General features: G+C 47.1%; 1 protein-coding gene across 16 annotated transcripts in view; it reads right to left on the bottom strand.

Annotated features, from left to right (window-relative positions):
* Positions 1-21111, bottom strand: part of slmapa (sarcolemma associated protein a) — a 287081-nt gene continuing 265970 nt past the window's right edge. For 14 of the 16 annotated variants that reach the window (XM_038812836.1, XM_038812840.1, XM_038812844.1 and 11 more), the window contains 2 exons: positions 17457-17591; positions 1-1808 (listed from right to left, as the gene is read on the bottom strand). In XM_038812836.1, the coding sequence (XP_038668764.1) occupies positions 1716-1808; positions 17457-17591 (228 nt within the window). In that variant the 3' untranslated portion in view covers positions 1-1715. Of the gene's footprint in view, positions 1809-6929; positions 7138-17456; positions 17592-21111 lie in introns of those variants that run through there. The other 2 variants (XM_038812837.1, XM_038812841.1) reach the window with 2 other exon arrangements.

Raw genomic sequence — 21111 nt, 5'->3', positions numbered from 1 at the left:
TAGGGAGAGCAAACTTTATTTTATTAAATCATGCACATCACGTATGTTAGTGCAAATACTTTAATTTGTAGTTCAGAAATTCTACTGTACTTCCAACCTTTTTACAAAATAGATTTAAAACAATTATTTTACTTTAAAAAATGTATTTCTGTAATTCAGCATATCAGAACAATATTTGCAAACAACCTATGTACAGGAGGTACCAAGGACCACTAGCATGTGTGTGTGTAGCTGGGATGGAATATCATAGCTTATTGGCCATCCAAACATTTGCTCAAGTTGACAGACTTTAGAACAGATTTGTTTCCACATAAACAAGTGTTTCTTCCCAACAACCTTGTGTTAAAACAAAGAAAAAAATCCCACATTGAAAGGGACATCTAACAAAACTCTACATTCACCCTCAATGTGTTTGTAAGATAACTTATATAGCAGATTTCTCAACACATTCTTGAAAACTATTTCTATTGTCAAGAATATTTTAAACCAGCTGCAAGTTTAAAGTGTTCTTATTTTTTATTTGATTGACTACGGAATCTTGTACCAATATTTGCAATTACATAGTAGAACCCAACGTATCATATTGTGGTTGAAAATATATAAATTGAATTAGTTTTAAAATAAGGCAATACCCAACTCATTTGGCTAAAAGGTGTCATGAAAAATTAAGGTGACGATCCATTTTTCCTGTAACTCACTTTAAAACAAAGTGCTTGCTGGTATGACTCCTATAGTGAGTATGGCAGCTGTCTGAAAGACAGATGAAGGACTGTCCTGGGAATGTAGTGATTAAGGCAGTAGCATTAGACTGCTTTATGGTTGCAGATTTGAGTCCCAGTCATAGTCTACACTATAAGCAAAGTGCTTACTACGGTGTATCAGAAATATTTCAGTCAGCCTCTTACATTGGTATCCCCATCACCAGGGAAAACAAACAAACATTTAATCGTTTTTACCAACTGATGCACACTTTCCACCAACTGATATATGGAGGAGAATGGATTTGATGCTGCAGAGGGATTGTGGTCCGCTTACCGTAGCTGGGCAAAACAGTAATTGAGATGGGTGCCCGCGAGCAAAAGGAAAAACATAAAAAATGTATTTTTTCATTTATATGTATACTGTTGTTGTTTCAATAAAGTGCTGGGAGAAGTTAAGCTCCCGTGCAAGTCAGGTATCATCATCCAATCCTGTAATAGCATTACACTTACTTTTAAAAATTGACCGCTGTTTAAATGGCATGTCACCTCTTGTATGTGTATAAACTGACAGCAGGTGAACCATTTGTTCCCCTGTTAGCATCATTATTCAGACCTAAATGCATCAGTTGGTAGAATTGCATCACTATTTTAAAAGGATACAGCAGAACTCATAAGTGAAACTAAATTAACTTACATGTTTTTAATATTTTGGTACCAAGAAGCCTAGTTTAGGCCACCACATCTCTTTACATAATCCCAAAGTACTGATTTAAAAAAAAAGGAAAACTGCAAACAAAACATTATCTAGAGTAGAATCCAGTCACAATTTTTTATTCCCTCTATATACAATTACATTTTATACAGTTCAAGCAAAGATCCTACTGTCGTACTCTGAAACAGCTGTGTTTTTATTAGAGGTAAAAAGGAAGGAAACAGATCTGCTTGTCCTTGTGGTAAAAGAAAGCCAATGTCAATGAGGAGGACATTCTGCATTTTGAGAGACATCACGCAGTTTCATGGTGAGGCTCTATTCAGCGCTGGGTATAACACTACCACCGTCACAGCAACCAGCATGGCCATCATTGGCACCCATTTGAACAATCCACCCTGAAAAGGTTCGTGGAAAGAGTTATTATTTAAGGGCCATTGTTTTCTGAATATACATACCAGCAGTTTGGGGCAAAATGAATTTAATGTACAGAATTTCCACTGTGCTATAGTATGATTCGGACATCAGGTCCCTGTACATCTCTCATACGCTGAGACCAAATACTCATCAGAACTTTTCTAAATGCACGTCAGATCTCCACTCAACCAACAGAAGAATTCATAATGCTAGCCGGCGGGGGAGGGGGGGGGGGGGCGGGTTGCCCTCTGATCCGGCTGATTACCTGGAACGTGAGGGGGCTGAATGGGCCGGTTAAGAGAACCAGGGTATTTTCTCATCTGAGGGGGTTGAAGGTGGACGTGGCTATGCTCCAGGAGACCCACCTGAAGGTGGCGGACCAGGTTCGTCTGAGGAAGGGGTGGGTGGGGCAGGTTTATCACTCAGGATTGGACGCGAAGAACCGGGGGGGGTGGCGATTCTGGTGGGGAAGAGGGTGGCGTTCGAGGCGGCTGAGGTGGTGTCGGACAAGGAGGGCAGATATATTATGGTGAAGGGTAGGCTGCAGGGAGAGAAGGTGGTGCTGGTGAATGTATATGCCCCGAATTGGGATGATGCGGGCTTCATGAGGCGCTTGTTGGGCCGCATCCCGGACCTGGAGGCAGGGGGCCTGATCATGGGGGGGAGACTTTAACACAGTGCTGGATCCCACACTGGACCCGTCCAGTTCAAGGACGGGCAGGAGACCGGCGGCGGCCAAAGTGCTGAGGGGATACATGGACCAGATGGGAGGGGTGGATCCCTGGAGGTTTGGGAGACCAAGAGCGCGGGAGTATTCCTTTTTCTCTCATGTCCATAGGGTTTATTCCCGGATAGACTTTTTTGTCCTGAGCAGGGGATTGATTCCGAGGGTGCAGGATGCCGAGTATTCGGCCATAGCGATTTCGGACCATGCTCCGCACTGGGTTGATCTGGAGATGGGGGAGGCGCGGGACCAGCGCCCGCTCTGGCGCCTGGATGTGGGGATGCTGGCGGATGAGGAGGTGTGTAGGAGGGTTCGGAGAAGCATTGAGGGGTATCTGGATACCAATGATACGGGGGAGGTCTGGGTGGGGATGGTCTGGGAGGCTCTGAAAGCAGTGATCCGGGGGGAGCTGATATCCATCCGGGCCCACAGGGAAAGGAGGGAGAGGAAGGAGAGGGAGAGACTGGTGGGGGAGCTCCTGGATGTGGACAGGAGATATGCGGAGGCACCGGAGGAAGGGTTGTTGGGGGAACGGCGCAGTTTGCAGGCTAAATTTGACTTGCTGACCATTAGAAAGGCGGAGACACAGTGGAGGAGGGCGCAGTATATGAGTATGGGGAGAAGGCGAGCAGGATGTTGGCGCATCAGCTCCGTAGGCGGGATGCGGCTAGGGAAATTGGTGGAGTGAAGGATGGGGGTGGAAATGTAGTGCAGAAGGGGACAGAAGTAAACGGGGTCTTTAGGGACTTTTACGAGGAACTGTACCGGTCGATACCTCCGATGGGGAGAGAGGGGATGGAGAGCTTCATGAACAGGCTATGTTTCCCAAGGGTTCAAGGGGGCTGGTAGAGGGGCTGGGGGCGCCGATAGAGCTGGAGGAGCTAGTTAGGGGGATTGGACAAATGCAGTCAGGTAAGGCCCAGGGCGGGCAGCACGGTGGCACAGTGGTTAGCATTGCTGCCTACGGCGCTGAGGACCTGGGTTCGAATCCCGGCCCTGGGTCACTGTCCGTGTGGAGTTTGCACATTCTCCCCGTGTCTGCGTGGGTTTCACCCCCACAACCCAAAGATGTGCAGGGTAGGCGGATTGGCCACGCTAAATTGCCCCTTAATTGGAAAAAAATAATTGGGTACTCTAAATTTATTAAAAAAAAAGAAAAAAAAAAAGGTAAGGCCCAGGGGCCGGACGGGTTCCCGGTGGAATTTTACAAAAAGTATGCGGACCTGGTGGGCCCCCTGCTGGTACGAGCCTTCAACGAGGCATGGGGGGGGGGGGGGGCTTTGCCCCCGACGATGTCACGGGCACTGATCTCTTTGATCCTAAAGCGGGATAAGGACCCCTTGCAGTGTGGATCACACAGGCCTATCTCGCTCCTCAATGTAGACGCTAAGTTGCTGGCGAAGATCCTGGCTACCAGGATAGAGGATTGTGTGCCAGAGGTGATACACGAAGATCAGACAGGATTTGTCAAGGGGCGGCAGCTCAACACGAATGTGCGGAGACTGCTAAATGTTATCATGATGCCGGCAGTGGAGGGGGAGGCGGAGATAGTGGTGGCGCTGGACGCAGAGAAAGCATTTGATAGAGTTGAGTGGGGGTACCTGTGGGAGGTGCTGGAGCGGTTTGGATTTGGGGAGGGATTCATCAAATGGGTGAGGCTGCTCTACGCGGCTCCGATGGCGAGTGTAGTTACAAATGGAAGGAGATCGGAGTACTTTAGGCTCTATCGTGGGACCAGGCAGGGGTGCCCCCTGTCCCCCTTGCTCTTTGCACTGGCGATTGAACCTCTGGCTATGGCGTTGAGGGAGTCAGGGAGATGGAGGGGTTTGGTGCGGGGTGGGGAGGAACATCGGGTATCGCTGTATGCAGACGACCTGCTGTTGTATGTGGCAGACCCAGAGGGGGGAATGCCGGGGGTGATGGAGATGTTAGCGGAATTTGGGGGCTTCTCGGGCTATAAGCTAAATTTAGGAAAGAGCGAGGTATTTGTAGTGCACCCGGGAGATCAAGAGGAGGGAATTGGGAGGCTCCCTTTTAGGAGGGCAGTGAAGAGTTTCAGGTACCTGGGGGTGCAGGTGGCCAGGAGTTGGGGGACTCTCCATAAGCTTAACTTCACCAGACTAGTGGAGCAGATGGAGGAGGAATTTAAAAGGTGGGACATGGTGCCGCTGTCGTTGGCGGGTAGAGTGCAGTCTGTCAAAATGACGGTTCTCCCGAGGTTCTTGTTCCTCTTCCAGTGCTTGCCCATCTTTATCCCTAGGGCCTTTTTTAAAAGGGTGACCAGCAGCATCATGGGCTTTGTTTGGGCGCATGGCACCCCGAGGGTGAAGAGGATCTTTTTGGAACGGGATAGAGATAGGGGGGGGCTGGCGTTGCCCAATCTCTCGGGGTACTACTGGGCGGCCAATGTGTCGATGGTGCGCAAGTGATGGAGGGGGAGGGGGCAGCATGGAAACGGATGGAGAGAGCGTCCTGTGGGGATACGAGCCTGGGGGCTCTGGTAACGGTGCCGTGGCCGCTCCCTCCCACGAAGTATACCACGAGTCCGGTGGTGGCGGCTACCCTCAAGATTTGGGGGCAGTGGAGGCGACATAGGGGAGAAGTGGGGGGCTCGATGGATGTTCCGTTGAGGGGGAACCATAGGTTCGTCCCGGGGAACATGGATGGGGGATTTCAGGGTTGGTACAGAGCGGGCATCAGACAGCTGAGGGACCTGTTTATCGACGGGAGGTTTGCGAGCCTGGGGGAGTTGGAGGAGAAATTTGGGCTCCCCCCCGGGAAACATGTTCAGGTATCTGCAGGTAAAGGCATTTGCTAGACGGCAGGTGGAGGGATTCCCTGCGCTTCCCGCGAGGGGGGTGAGGGACAGGGTGCTTTCAGGGGTCTGGGTCGGAGAGGGGAAGATATCCGATATCTACAAGGTTATGCAGGAGGTGGAAGAGGCGTCAGTAGAGGAGCTGAAAACTAAGTGGGAGGGGGAACTGGGGGAACAGATCGAAGACGGGACATGGGCTGAGACCCTGGAGGAGGTTAATTCTTCCTCCTCGTGCGCGCGGCTTAGCCTCATTCAATTCAAGGTGCTGCACAGGGCCCACATGACTGGGACGAGGATGAGTAGATTCTTTGGGGGTGAAGATAGGTGTGTCAGGTGCTCGGGGAGTCCAGCGAACCATACCCATATGTTCTGGGCATGCCCGGCACTGGAGGAGTTCTGGAAGGGGGTGGCGAGGACGGTGTCAAGGTTGGTGGGATCCAGGGCCAAGCCAGGATGGGGACTCGCGATTTTTGGGGTTGGGGTGGAGCCGGGAGTGCAGGAGGCGAAAGAGGCCGGTGTGCTGGCCTTTGCATCCCTAGTAGCCCGGCGAAGGATTTTGCTACAATGGAAGGATGCGAGGCCCCCGAGTGTGGAGACCTGGATCAATGACATGCCGGGTTTTATTAGACTAGAGGAGGTCAAATTCGCCCTAAGAGGATCGGTACAAGGATTCTTCAGGCGGTGGCAACCTTTCCTCGACTTTCTGGCTCAACGATAGGGTACTGGGACAGTGGCAGCAGCAACCCGGGGGGGGGGGGGAGACGAGGACTATGTCTGTTTATTTTATTTAAATTTGATTTATTTAATTTTAATTTATGGTTAAGTTCTCTTGTTGGGGTTGGGGGGATGGGATACATGTGTTGAAACGGTTTGGGGGGTGTTACGGTTGTTATGGGGTAGTTTGTTGCATATTATTGTTTGTTGTTATATTTTTTTATATTTTCTGTAAAAAATTCCAATAAAAATTATTTAAAAAAAAAGAATTCATAATGTTTACATCATGATTTCTTAATTGTATTTATATAATTGAACTAAAGTTTTACTTGCTATTAAATAGGAGTTATCTTTATAGTCCAGAAGTAAACTAGCTTTTTTATTCTCTCTATCTTGTAACTTTTCTTAAATAGAATATGTGGGATTAAATAATTTTCATCATCTGAATACACAAAATCTGTGTTAAACATACTGAAATAAAGGAATTTATAAAGTACTTAATTAAATGTTACCCCAATCTGCTTTAGTATTATAACTTTCAAGCACAAAGATGAAGATTATTCAGCATAACGTAGACATTAGGCATGCTAGACTGGCACGATGTGATGTCACAGCAAAACAAAGCAACATAGATAACAAAGCAGTTTTTGTTTACAATTTTTAAAAAATCAGCACTGAATCAAATAAAGAAAATAAATATGGACTCTAAAATATAGTTAATATAAGTAGTAGAAAACCCTGCAACATACAGATTAGCAAGTTAAAGCTGTATTAAGACTGTTCATGCATCTTGTGAAGAAGGGATACAAATTAGCAGGGGAACACACAGACATATATTGTAGCTGTGTACCTTCATCTACCATAGGTGATCGAACCACCAGTACAGGAAAGCCAGGATTAGGGCGACGCCTAGAGCAGGGATGGGTTGCAATATAGTGGAAGGCTGAGGAAGGGAAGGGATATTCACAGTCACTGTGTGCAAAGCACCAGAATGCACAGTGGAGATTTTCAGGGACTATATTGGTGGAACATAAATGTAAGCGTGCCAAGTGATGTACTGTGGAAAAAAAAACAGCTCTCAAATAGATTTAAAAATTTGCTTGCAAAGCTTCCCTTGTAAAATGTTTTATGCACTTGTCCTACAAACCAGGCACAAGCTAGCCATTTTACTGGCAGCAAAGATAATTTATTTAAATCTTAAGGAAATAGAACAGATAGCCCTTAGTTGGTTGAAATAATATACTTCTTGCTTGGTGGAACACATTCCCTCACAAGTACTTGTTTGCATTATAAATCAGAGATACATGGAAAAGGAGATTCATGTCAGACAATTCTACATTAACTGAAAAATAATTGTGAATGTATCTACTTTGTTACCTTACATATCATATTTTGATACTTAAACTAATGACACAGTTATATAACTCCCATATAAAACATGAATGCAAGTTATCTTTATTGATGCTCTTATAAATTGTGTGGTATTCCATGGGAGGTACTGCACTTCAAACACATTTCATTGACTAGGAGCAGAAGTAGATCATTGGGTGGCACAATGCTTAGCACTGCTGCTTCATACCCCAGGTACCTGGGTTCAATTCCAGCCTTGGGTGACTGTATGGAGTTTGCACGCTCTCCCAGTGTCTGCGTGGGTTTTCTCCGGGGTGGTCTGTTTTCCTCCCATAGTCCAAAGATGTGCAGGTTAGGTGGATTGGCCATGCTGAATTGCGACTTAGCGTCCAAAGGTTTAGAACATACAACATAGAACGGAGGGGTTACGGGGATAGGGCGGGGGACTGGGCCAGTGGAGGGTCAGAAGGTTGGTGCAGATTCATAGGGATTCAATCGGCCCTTCGAGCCTGCTCTGCTATTCAGTATGATCATGGTTGATCCTCGAGCACAACTTCATACTCCCTTGCTCTCCCCATGTGCCACAACACCTTTAGAGCCTAGAAATCTATCTATTTCCTTTTAAAATATATTCAGTGATTTAGCCTCCAGTCTTCTGTGATAAGAGAATTGCTCAATATCGTCATTCTGAGTGAGGAGGTTTCTTCTCATTGCAGAGCTAAATGGCCTACCACAAATCCTGGAACTATGGACCCTTATTCCAGACACCACCGCCCCAGCCAAAGGAAACAACATAATTTTAGCCAGTTTGTCCACCGCTGTCAGGATTTTGTATGTTTCAATTAGATCCCCACTCATCCTTCTGAACTCCACAGAATACAGGCCTAGTGGACCCAATCTCTCCTCATATGATAATCCTGCTATCCTAGGAGTCAGTCGAGTCAACCTTTGCTGCACTCTCTCCATGGCGAGTATATCCTTTCTCAGGTTAAGGATACCCAAACTGCATACAATACCCCAGGTATGGTCCCACCAAGGCCCCATACAGCTGCAGTAAGACATTCTTGGTCCTGTACTCATTCCTCTTGCAATGAAGGCCAACATACCATTTGCCTTCCTAACTGCTTGCCACACATGCATGCTTGCTTTTGGTGACTGGTGTACAAGGATACCTCGGTCACTTTGTACATCAACCTTTCCTAATTAATCACCATTTAAATACTGTAATACTCTTTTGAGGACTTCTGGTGGTGACATGTAGGTGGAGGTTGCACATTGGGTAACTCCCACTAGAGCTTTTGTTTTTTGGTCTTTTTGATCCAGTTTTTAAAAAATAAATTCAGAGTACCCAACTATTTCTTTTCAATTAAGGGGCAATTTAGCGTGGCCAATCCACCTACCCTGCACATCTTTGGGTTGTGGTGGCGAAACCCGCGCAAATTCGGGGAGAATGTGCAAACTCCACACGGACAGTGACCCAGGGCCGGGGTCGAACCCGGGTCATCAGCGCCGTAGGCAGTGCTAACCACTGCGCCACCATGCCGCCCTTTTTCATCCAGTTTTGAGGGGAAATGTCATATGAACGATCTCCAGTAAAGTTGTGGTAATTAGAAGTTTTCAAAAACCCAATAGAAGAATACAGGTCCAAAAGGAACCAACACTAGTCCGCCTGAGAGCTTGAGTTCATGTGGAGTTCTGTGGGTGGAAAGATGGTGGGGGCAAGCTTGCTGGGTGGGGCTGCGCCCATTATAGAGGACACACTGGCCGAATTGATGGCGGTGGAGTTTGAGCGGCAGTTTGCGAAGCATTTTCAGCCGCACGGGCAGGAGATGATGGAAATGTTGAAACAGTTAGTGGACGATACGTTGGCCCCGATAAAGGTGCCTCTTAGAAAGACAACAACGGCGATATGGGAGAATGGAGGCGTGTTGAAGGGGATGGAGGAAGTATCATCATGACACAGCGACCAGCTTGCCTCAATGGGAGAGGAGCTGTGGTAGGTGGAGCAAAGTAATAAAGGGCTGGGAGGCAAAGATGGGGCCCTTGAGAACAGGTCACGGTGGCAGAATCTTGGATCAAGGGACTGCCTGAGGAGTTGGAGGGCCAGAGCCAATGGAGTACTTTTCGGAGAATGTCGCCAAGTTGTTGGAGGATGAGGAGAAAACATCACTCTTTGAGCTGGATAGGGCTCATCGGTCCCTCTGGTCGAAGCCAAAGGCGAATGATCCACCAAGAGCTGCGGTAGGCTGATTTCACAGCTATCAAATGAAGGAGAAGGTCTTGAGATGGGCCAAGCAGAATCGGGAGGTGAGGTGGGAGGTAGTGGTACTCGTATATACCAGGATGCCACGGTGGAGCTGGCAAAACAGATGGCGGCCTTTAACAGGACGAAAGCAGAGCTTTATGAGTAATACGTTGTTTGGGGTGGTCTACCTGGCGAAGTTGAGAGTTACACAGAACTCCATGGACTATTAAAAGCAAATTACTACTGATGCTAGAATCTGAAACCAAAGAGAAAATGCTGGAAAATCTCAGCAGGTCTGGCAGCATCTATAGGGAGAGAAAAGAGCTAATGTTTGAGTCCAGATGACCCTTTGTCAAAGCTCAAACTGTTGATCTTTCTGTCTCCATTTCCGGTAATAAATATTATTCCTACAGATGCTGCCAGACCTGCTGAGATTTTCCAGCATTTTCTCTTTGGTTTCAGATTCCAGCATCCGCAGTAATTTGCTTTTATTTAATAAATGGTAAAAGACAGTTAAATGAAATGGGATGAAAACAAACGGGTCGAAGTAGGTAGAGCTAATGATCTGAAGTTGTTGAATTCGATGTGAAAACCGGAAGGCTGTAGCGTGTCTAACCGGAAGACGAGATGTTGTTCCTCCAGTTTGCGTTGAGCTTCACTGGAACATTGCAGCAGGCCAAGGATAGACATTTGGGCATGGGAACAGGGTCTTGTGTTAAAATGGCAAGCAACAAGAAGGTCCATGTCCTGAATGCGCACAGACCGAAGATGCTCAGCAATGCGATCACCCGGTCTGCGTTTGATCTCACCGATATAGAGGAGACCACATTGAGAGCAGCAAATGCAATAGACCAAATTGACAAAGGTGCAAGTGAAACGCTTCTTAACCTGGAATGAGTGTTTTGGGCCTGGGAAATTAAGTATGGAAGAGGTAAAGGGGCAGGTGTTACACCTTTCTGTGATTATATGGTGCCATGGGTGATGGGAGAGGTGTTGGGTATGGTGATGGAGTGGACTAGATTATCTCAGAGGGAATGGTCTCTGCGGAATGCTGACAGAGGGAGTGAAGGGAAGATGTGTTTGGTGGTGGCATCACGCTGGAGTTCGCGAAAATGGCAAAGGGTTATGCTTTGCATATGGAGGCTGGTGGGGTGAAATGTGAGAACAAGGGGGACTCTATCCTTATTCTGGGAGGGAGGGGAGGGGGTGAGGGAGATGGACCGCACACTGTTGAGGGCCCCGTCAACAACTGTAGGTGGGAAATCACAGTTGAGGAAGAAAGAACATATTTTCGAAGCACCATTTTGGAAAGTGGCATCATCGGAACAAATGACATGGAGACGAAGGAGCTGAGAGAAAGCGATGGAGTCCTTACAGGGTGTAGGGTGCGCAGAGCTGTAGTCCAGACAGCTGTGGGGGTCAGTGGGCTTGTAATGGATATTAGTAGATTGTCTATTGCCGGAAATGGAGACAGAAAGATCAAGGAAGGGAAGGGAAGTGTCTGAAGTGGACCAGGTGAAAGCGGTGGAGGGGTGGAAACTGGAAGCGAAGTTGATGAATTTTTCCAGGTCCGGACGAGAGCATGAAGCGGCACCAAAATAGTTATCAATGTACCGGCAAAGGAGTAGTGGGACGAGATGAGGGTAGGCCTGGAACAAGGAATGCTCCACATACCCTGCTTACCTTTTTGTGACACAGGGAGAACGTGCAGACTAAGCACAGACAGTGACCTAAGCTGGAAATCAAACCTGGGTCCCTGGTGCTGTGAAGCAACAGTGCTAACTATTGTGCTGCCGTGCCGCCGGTTTAGGGACCTGATGAAGTTCCAGTATTTAGAGAGGTTGTTTATCTTGCGGGGGTGGGGGGGGGGGGGGGGGGGGGAGGTGAGCGATTGAAGGGCTCCACAAGAGATGGGGTCTGTTTATTGTTCACTTTAAAGAGTTGGCTACCGTCAGCTGCTAGGCAGAGGGTTGGGTAGGGATAGGGACGTGAACGGGTATGATATAGTCAGGATTGGTTAGAATGGAGGAGAGTCTGTGTAGGAGGTAGGGGCTGAGGGCATTGGCAACAGCGCCACTCCCGATGGCCCTGGGGAAATACTCAGGGAGTCCGGTAGTAGTAGCGACGTTGAAAATCTGGAGGCAGTTGTGCCAGCACATTAGGCTGGGGTGGGGTCAAGAGAAATGCTGATTCGGGGGAATCACAGATTTGAGCCAGGGAAGTGGCATGTAAGTTTTTGGAGATGGGAGGAGAAGGGAGTCAGGGCATTAAAGGATTTGTTTCTAAGGGGCTGATTTGCAGGATTGAAGGCGAAATATGGGTTGGGGCAGGGGGAAATATTTAGGTTTATGCAGGTCCGAGATTTCTCTCAGAAGGAGATACAGAGCTTCCCGGTCGCGCCGGCCTCTACACTGATGGAGGAGGTGCTGACAGCAAGGGGAATGGAGAAGGGGAAGGGGGGTTGTCGGCAATTTATGGGGCGATTCTGGAAGAGAAGGCACCGCTGGAGGGGATTAAGGCAAAGTGGGAGGAAGAGTTGGGAGAGGGCATGGAGGAGGGGATGTAGCGTGAGGTGCGCTGGAGAGTATATGCCTCAACTTTGTGCGTGAGGTTGGGGCTGATACAGCTGAAAGTGATATATAGGGCGCACCTCACAAAGGTGAGGATGAGCTGATTCTTTCAGGAGGTAGAGGTGTTTGTGAACATTGCGGGGGGGGGGGGGGGGGGGGGGGGGCACACGCAAACCACATTCATATGTTTTGATCCTGTCCAGAGCTGGAGGAGTATTGGAGGGAGGTGTTCAGGGTAATTTCGAAGGTAGTACATGTGAGGCTTGCCATTTTCAGGGTATCGGATCGGCCGGGATTGGTTGCCAGTGTGGAGACAGATATTTTAGGCTACGCCTCCCTGATCGCTCGAAGGTGGATCCTGTTGGTGGGGAGGTCAGTTTCTCCACCCTGTGCCATGATGTAGCGGTGGGATCTTTTGGAGTTTTTAAACACTCGAGAAGGTGAGGTTTGAGTTGAGAGGAAGGATTCTGCCATTCATGGGCTTTGTTTATTATGCACTTTCACGAACTGGATGACATCAAACTTTGGGGGGTTGGGACTGTGTATGTTGTTGGTGACTATGTATGGGGGATGGTGGATTCCTGAATTCTTTTCTTTGATGTCTGTATTTAAAATGTTGAGGGTTGTTTGGGGGTTGGTGGGAGAGAGGAATTGTTGGCCAGGGGATTGACATTGTATTTGTTTCCATTGATTACTTGTTGAACAGTGTAAATTTGGATGAAATTGTGAAAAAGGAGAATAAAAATATTTTAAAAAAAATTATATAATCAGGATTATGGAGACATGGCTGCATGGTGACCTGAATGCCCAGGAGCACTCGGTATTTAGGAAAGACAGATAAAAAGGAAAAGGCAGTGGGGTAGCATTGCTGATTAAGGAGGAAATTAACAGGGGCGGCACGGGACACAGTGGTTAGCACTGCTGCATATGACGCTGACGACCTGGGTTCGAGTCCCGGCCATGGGTTACTGTCCGTGTGGAGTTTACACATTCTTCCTGTGTCTGTGTGGGTTTCACTCCCACCACCCAAAGATGTGCAGGTTAGGTGGATTGGCCACACTAAATTGCCCTTAATTGGGAAAAAAATAATTGGGTACTCAAATTTTTTTTAAAAAGGAGGAAATTAACACCGTAGTGAGGGAGGGTATTAGCTCCGACAATGCGGAATCTGTATGGGTAGAGCTGCGAAACAGCAAGGGACAAAAAACGTTAGTGGGCGTCATATATACAATCCCGAACTGCAGTGATATTGTTGGGAATGGAATTAAACAGGAAATTAGAGGTGCATGTGATAAAGGAACAACTGTAATTATGGGTGATTTTAATCTGCATATAGATTGGGAAAATCAAATTAGCCACAATACCACAGAGGAGGTATTCCTGGAGTGCATGCTGGATGGTTTTCTGGATCAATATGTTGAGGAGGCAACTAGAAAACAGGCCGTCCTAGATTGGGTTACAGGGTAATGAGAACGGAATCATTGGCAATCTAGTTGTGCGTGACCCCTTGGGGATAAGCGACCATCATATAATAGAATTTTTCATCAAAATGGAAAGTGAAGTAGTTGATTGAGACTAGGAAACTATGAGTTGGCTGTGATCGATTGGGGAATGTTACTTAAAGAGATGACAGTGGATAGGCAATGACGAACATTCAAAGAGCGCATGGAGGAACTGCAACATTTTTTATTCCTGTCTGGCACAAAAGTAAAATGGGAAAGGTGGTCAATCCATGGTTTACAAGAGAAGTTAGGGATAGTATTTGATCCAAGGAAGTAGCATATAAATTGGCCAAGAAAAACAACAGGTCTGAGGATTGGGAGCTGCTTAGAATTCAGCAAAAAAAAAAGAAACTTCACGAGGCCGAGGTCTCAGGTTCGATCCCGGCTCTGGGCACTGTCCATGCGGAGTTTGCACACTCTTCCTGTGTTTGGGTGGGTTTGCCCCCACAACCCAAAGATGTGCAAGGTAGGTGGATTGGCCACGCAAAAGTGTCCCTTAATTGAAAAAATGAATTGGGTTCTCTAAATTCTTTAAGAAAAAAAAGAATTCAGCAAAGAAGGACCAAGGGATTGATTAAGAAGGGGAAGATAGCGCACGAAAGTAAGCTTGCAGGGAACATAAAAACTGACTAACTTTCTATAGGTACGTGAAGAGAAAAAGATTAGTGAAGATTAAATGTAGGTTCCTTACAGTCAGAAACAGGGGAGTGTATTAGAGGGGACAAATAAATGGCTGAGCAACTAAATACATACTTTGGTTCTGTCTTCACAAATCAGGACACAAATAAGATACCAAAAATGTTGAAGAATACAAGGTTTAGTGAGAAAGAGGCTCTGAAGGTGATCAATGTCAGTAGAGAAAAGGTGTTGGGGAAATTGATGGGGTTGAAGGCTGATAAATCCCCAGGACCTGATAATCTACATCCAAGGGGATGATGCATTGGTGGTCATCTTCCAGGATTCTATAGTCTGCGGAACAGTTCCTGCAGATTGGAGGAAAACTCTTCCACTCCTGATTTTTCTACCAAAGTGGATAACTTTATATTAGGATACAGTTGAACATGGATAAGTGTAAAGGCAAGTCATTTAACAGTTGTCAGATTGCTAGAAAATCCATTGAGAAGCTGTTCCCAGCCAGGCACAAGTGATCACATCAGAGTTTCCTTCAAGAAACAAGGTTCTTGCTTCCCATTTCTTCAAGGAAAGGCTAGCTCAGAACTGGCATAGACCTGAGTTAGCACCGAATGGCTTTTCATAGGGAGTTAAGATAAAGATCAGCCATAATCTAACTCAATAAAGGAACAGGCTTAAATGAGTTGGATGGCCTATCCCCATGTTCCAAACTGAGTGTCTTGGTAGGCCATTTAAGAATTAATCCCATTGCTGATCTTTTGCCAAAGGTAGACAGTAGACTGGAAGTACCACTGCAGAAATTCAAAGCAGTTTCACAGATACAATGACTGGGTATAACACAAAGCCAGTTAATACATTCAGACCAAAGAATATACATATTATCTAAAATTAAAGCTGCAATCAGCCCGTAAAGATCATAAATCTTCATACAAGACAAGCCAAGCATGTTCCACTTCAAAAAAAACCCTAAAAACTATATTTTAGCAGTTTATTGGAGGCAGAAACAAACCTGCAACCAAGGGATCAATTTTAATCCTAACTGCCTGGTGGAAACTAGGGGGTGGGCAGTTAGAAGTGAAGTTTATAATGTAATGCTCTTGTGCCATTCCAAATTTTAAATCTTTACATGAATGAAGCTTCTGCCTGTAGCAGCGACATTAAATTGATGAAAATTGTAATTCTATTATGTCGAGCGGTCCCACCCAGATTGTATTTTAGTTGGGGCCTGAGTGGGAAGCAGATCAGTAGCTGTACTGTTGCTACTAGCATGTCTACGAAAGTCAGTCTCCGTGCCCGAGAATTTCACCATCTTCCCTCCTGTCATAAGTGGCTACCTGATCTTTCCCTGTAAGTAGCTATTCTGTCCTCACTTCCCACTCGGCAGTTAAAACTATGGTTGCCCTACGTTGCTGCTGGTGGGAAAAAATGAACAAGATTAATTACTTGCTTTTATTATCTGAGGCATAGAATACAAGAGCAAGAAGGTTATGATGGAGAAGAATAAAACCTTGGTTAGGCGACAGCTGGAGTACTATATGCAGTTCTGGTCACCATACTAGAGAAGGAAAGGGTGCAGAGGAAGAAAGGGTACAGAGGAAGAAAGGGTACAGAGGAAGAAAGGGTCCATGGAGATTCACCAGAACGTTGCCTGGGCTGGAGCATTTCAGCTATCAAGAGAGACTGGATAGGCTAGGGCTGTTTTACTTGGAGCAGATAAGGCAGAGGAGGAACCTGATTGAGGTATATAAAATTATGAGGGGCGAAGACAAGGCAGATAGGAAGGAACTTTTCCCCTTAGCAGAGGAGTCAAATAACCAGGGGACATAGATTTAAGATAAGGGGCAGGAGGTTTAGAGATGGTTGGAATCTGGAACTCACTGTCTGAAGGGTGGCAAAAGCAGCAATCTTCACTGTTGCCATCTATGCAAATCAGTCACAGGATGGTATAACCATGTCTATAAAGGGTGCAGGTTTGTCCCTGTGTGAAGTATTGAGAGCAGTTCTGGTCACCACATTGTAATAATGGTTTCATAGCAAAGCTGCTACAAAAGGCTACCTGTTTGATAGTTGACTTCACATACTTGAGCTAAAAGGATTGACTACCAAAACCACGTTTGTTGGTATTAAAGTGAACAAGGTACACACCTAAATAAAGCTGGGGCCAGTCAGATAAACCAAAATGGTATTTTCTGGCCGTCTACATTTCTTTGCTAATAATTTCAACTGCACCATCAACAAGTTACCTTGGGTTTCAGGGACTATTGTTATCCAACCTAGCGATTGCTCTTCATGATTTAGCAGGAGAGTGAAGACCAAGATTTTCAGATTTTAATTTTCTCTACATAATTTTACAGATATTTTTCAGATTATACAGCGAACAACCAGAAGAGAAAGGAGTCAAGGAAAATAAAAAGCCTCTCATGCCATGGGTGGCACGGTGGTTAGCACTGCTATCTCACAGCAGCAGGGACTTGGGTTCGATTTCGACGACTGATGTGTGGAGATTACATGTTCTCCCAATGTCTGCGTGGGTTGCCTCCGGGTGCTCCTGTTTCTTCCACAATCCAAAGATGTGCGGGTTAGGTGGGTGGATTGGCCATTCTAAATTGCCCCTTAGTGTCTAACGGTTAGGTGGGAATAGGCCGGGGTGCTTTTTTGGAGGGTCGGTGCAGACTCAATGGGCCAAGCGGCCTCCTTCTGCACTGTAGGGATTCTGTGATTCATCAACAGGAAACCCTAGCTCAGTTTATTTCCCAATGCCCTCAGGCCCAATTATGACTTCGATTAAATTTTCTGGCTAAATCAAAACCATAGAAGATGCATTTCGACACTAATTTGATTCACATATTATCTTGGCATGAAGGTAGGAAATTTAAATACTTTGATTCAGATCAAATTATGATGTATAATTTACAATATTATATGCAGCAGTGACTGGAAATAGTACAGGTTTGATTCTATATAGCAGACTAAAATTTGTTATAACTGTTTTAGCTCAGATGAAAAAAACTTGACATAAAACTAGAAATGATTGCTGTAAGAACTTTAGACAGTTAAACAAATTTGTAAGACTTACATTGTTTCCCTTCTGTTGCAGCAGCTTCAGATTTTCTTTACAGTTTTCAAGTTCATCTGTGATGGACTCATTTTCTTTCTGAGTTTTGTCAAGCTTTTCCTTCAGCTCCAGGTACATGGTCTGATCTGCTTCATACTAGAACATACATCAATTATAGAAGGATTTCATAAATGATATGATCCTTTGAAATTGTACAATGATTTTATCAGAAATTTTTAGTGAGGACCTCCGGTGGCGGCTATGGATGAGTAGGTTGCACATTTGATAGTTCCCGCCTGTGACAGACTTTTGGACCTTTCCCCCTGGTTTTTTCCGGATTTTATGGGATAAATCTGTGAAGAGTGAGACAGTGAGTACAAAGCCCCCTTCGATGTATGGAGAATTGGACCAGAATTGGCTGTGTGAGAAGACAAAGTCCTATAAGGAAGACGCGAGCAAAGACAGTAACGCGGGAAAGCATGGCGGAGAGCAAGGGCCGTGGGGAGACGGCACAGTGGTCGACGGAGCAGCTGATGAAGTTTTTTGAAGATTGCTTCGCCAGGTTGAAGAAAGACACGCTGGCCCCGATTAAGGCTTCGATTGATCAAGTTGTGCAGAATCAAGAGACCCACGGATGTGCGATCCTGGAGGTGGAGAAAAAGGTGTCCGAGCACGAGGAATACATAACCGTGCTGGAGGGCCTAAAGAACAGGTCCAGGAGGCAGAATCTTAGAATTGTCAGCCCCCCTGAAGGTACTGAAGGATCGGATGCGAGGGCTTATGTGATGGACATGTTGGAGAAGTTGATGGGAGCTGAGGCGTTCCCTCAGCCCCTGGAAGTGGATAGAGCGCACAGAGCCCTCGCGAAGAAGCCCCGAGCGAACGAGCCGCTGAGGGCGATGGTGGTACGCTTTCACCGATTCCTGGACAAAGAACATGTTCTGCAGTGGGCCAAGAAGGAACGGAGCAGCAAGTGGGAGAATTGTGAGCTGCGCATTTATCAGGACCGGGGCGCGGATTTGGCCAAGAGGCGAGCTGGGTTTAATCGGGCAAAAACGGCCCTCTTTCGGGATGTTGTACCCAGCCCGTCTGTGGGTCACACATGAGGAACGGGACTTCTACTTCGAAACACCAGACAAAGTATGGACTTTTCGCTGGAGGCGATCTAAAAGACGCCTTGGAGAGTACTGTGGTGCCAATTTGTTGTGCTGGGCTGCAAAGTATAAGTAGTGTTATGCGTAATATGGGGCTGTTTGGATGGCTAAAGGTAACTTTGTCTTGCAGGGAGCTGGTTAGAGGGCGGGTGGTCTTTGGGGTTGGTTCTGTCTTTGGGTGTTTTGTTTCCTGAAGTGGCTGATGTTTGTTTACTGGGGAATGTGATGCTTTTAATATGTTTAGCCAAGTGAGAGGAGAGAACAATGGGGAGACAGACAGCTTGGTGCCAGGGGCGCGGGGCTATCAAGTCAGCATGGGTCAGTTGACTCACAGAAGCACAATGGGGGGTGAGCAGGTGTTAAACTGGAGCTCGACTTGGGGGGTTGGGTTTCTAGTGTTGTTGCTGGGGGGGAGGGGGGGGGTTGAGCTGCTTTGCTGACAGGGGAGGAACTGTTAGCAGGGGACAAACGAGAGGTCGGGAACGACGAATGCTCGAGGGGGGGCTCGAGGAGGCGGAGGGCGCGAGCTACAGGCTGGCCTAAAGGATGATGGCTAGTTGGCAGGGTGGAGGGGGGGGGGGGAGATTTAGAACATACAGTGTAGAAGGCGGCCATTCGGCCCATCAAGTCTGCACCGACCCACTTAAGCTCTCACTTCCACCCTATCTCCCTAACCCAATAACCCCATCTAACCTTTTTGGACACGAAGAGCAATTTATCATGGCCAATCCACCTAACCTGCATGTCTTTGGACTGTGGGAGGAAACCGGAGCGCCCGGAGGAAACCCACACAGACACGGGGAATACATGCAGACTCCGCACAGACAGTGACCCAGCAGGGAACCGAACCTGGGACCCTGGCGCTGTGATGCCACAGTGCTAATCACTTGTGCTACCGTGCTGTCCACATAGCCCCAAGAGCTCCAAGGTTAAAGGAGGATAATCTAACCTACTGCATCACTTGTTCTCAGACAATGTTCAGTTTTGTTAATAACTTAACTCATTTAACAAATTTAATTTACAAACAGAAGAAAGAGTTTTTCTGTGTCTACCATATCAAATAATTATCACTTTAAATACCTCACTTCTAAACTTTAGGGAATATAAGCCAAATTTAATTTAGGGGGAGGCAGTAGTGATGTGGCATTGTCACTGGAGAAGTAATCCAGAAATCCAGGGTAATACTCTGAGGATCTTGGTTTGAATCCCACCAACGCAGATGGTGGAATTTTCTGGAATTAAAAGTCTAATGATGGCTATGAAATCATTGTCAATTGTCATTAAAAAAAAACATCTCCTTCACCAATGTCCTTTTCCCCCCCCAAGGAAAACTGCCATCCTTACCTGTTCTGGCCTACACATGACTCCAGATCCACAGCAATGTGGTGACACTTAAATGCCCCCTTAAGGGCAATTAGGGATGGGCAATAAATGCTGGCCCAGTTAGTGACACCCACATCCCATGAAATAATTTTTAAAAATGTACCTGTCATAAAAATTAACCCTTTAAAAAATATTAGGTAGTCAGTGTAGTAATCCTTCCAAGGCCACTTTGTCTTTCTTGGATCAAATTGGATGATATCACACTTCCACTCACTTTGTCTGCCTATATTTCTGTTCCCATTGACACAACCTACTGTGTCTAACATACTGTTAGCTGCCAACTGTATAATACAATTCTCTACTCCTTTGCCCAACTTCCCAACTTATTAATATATATGTGATCAAAAGCTGAGACCTGGGAAACAACATTGGTCACATCCTGCCAATTAGAGAACAAACCTTGGGCGCAATTCTCCCAAAGGGAGACAAACAGCCGACGCCGGAGTGAAACCCGGAGTGTTTCACTCCGGTGTCGGAGGCCGCACCTCGCCCCCTATTCTCCCCCCCCAGGGGACTAGGAGTGGCGGCGCGTGAATTCCGACTGCCCGGCCTTGACGCTTATGTCAAAGCGACGCGCCGGGAATGACGCGGCCGGCGGCGCCTAAGTGACGTCAGCCGCGCGTGCGCAGGTTGGCCGGCGCCAACCCGCACATGCGCGGTTGCCGTCTTCCCCTCTACTGCCCCGCAAGACATGGCGCTTGATCTTGTGGGGCGGCGGAGGGAAAAGAGTGCGTCTTTTAGAGACGCCGGCCTGACGATCGGTGGGCACTGATTGCGAGCCAGACATCTCCTGAGCACGCCCGTGGTGCGTGATTCTCCCTCCGCCCCCCCACAGGCCCCACACACAGCGGTCGTGCGCTGTTCACGCCGGCAGCGACCCGGTATGGTTGGCGCCGGCGTGAACTGGTCAGGTTCGGCAGGCCGCTTGGCCCATCTGGGCCGGAGAATCGCCGGTCGCCATGAGAAACGGCGAGCGGCGATTCTCTGAGCGGCCTGTCGCAAAACGCGACATGCCATTCTGGGGGGGGGGAGGTAGGAGAATTGCGGGGGGTGCCAGGGCGGCGTGGCATGATTCACCCGGCCCTCCCGCGATTCTCCCACCCGGCGTGGGGTGCGGAGAATTGCGCCCCTTATATCCC

This window comes from Scyliorhinus canicula, chromosome 11 (assembly GCF_902713615.1).
Source record: "Scyliorhinus canicula chromosome 11, sScyCan1.1, whole genome shotgun sequence".
NCBI lineage: Eukaryota > Metazoa > Chordata > Chondrichthyes > Carcharhiniformes > Scyliorhinidae > Scyliorhinus > Scyliorhinus canicula.
The sequence above is the reverse complement of the archived record's forward strand: the minus strand, read 5'-3'. Positions and strand labels throughout refer to the sequence as shown.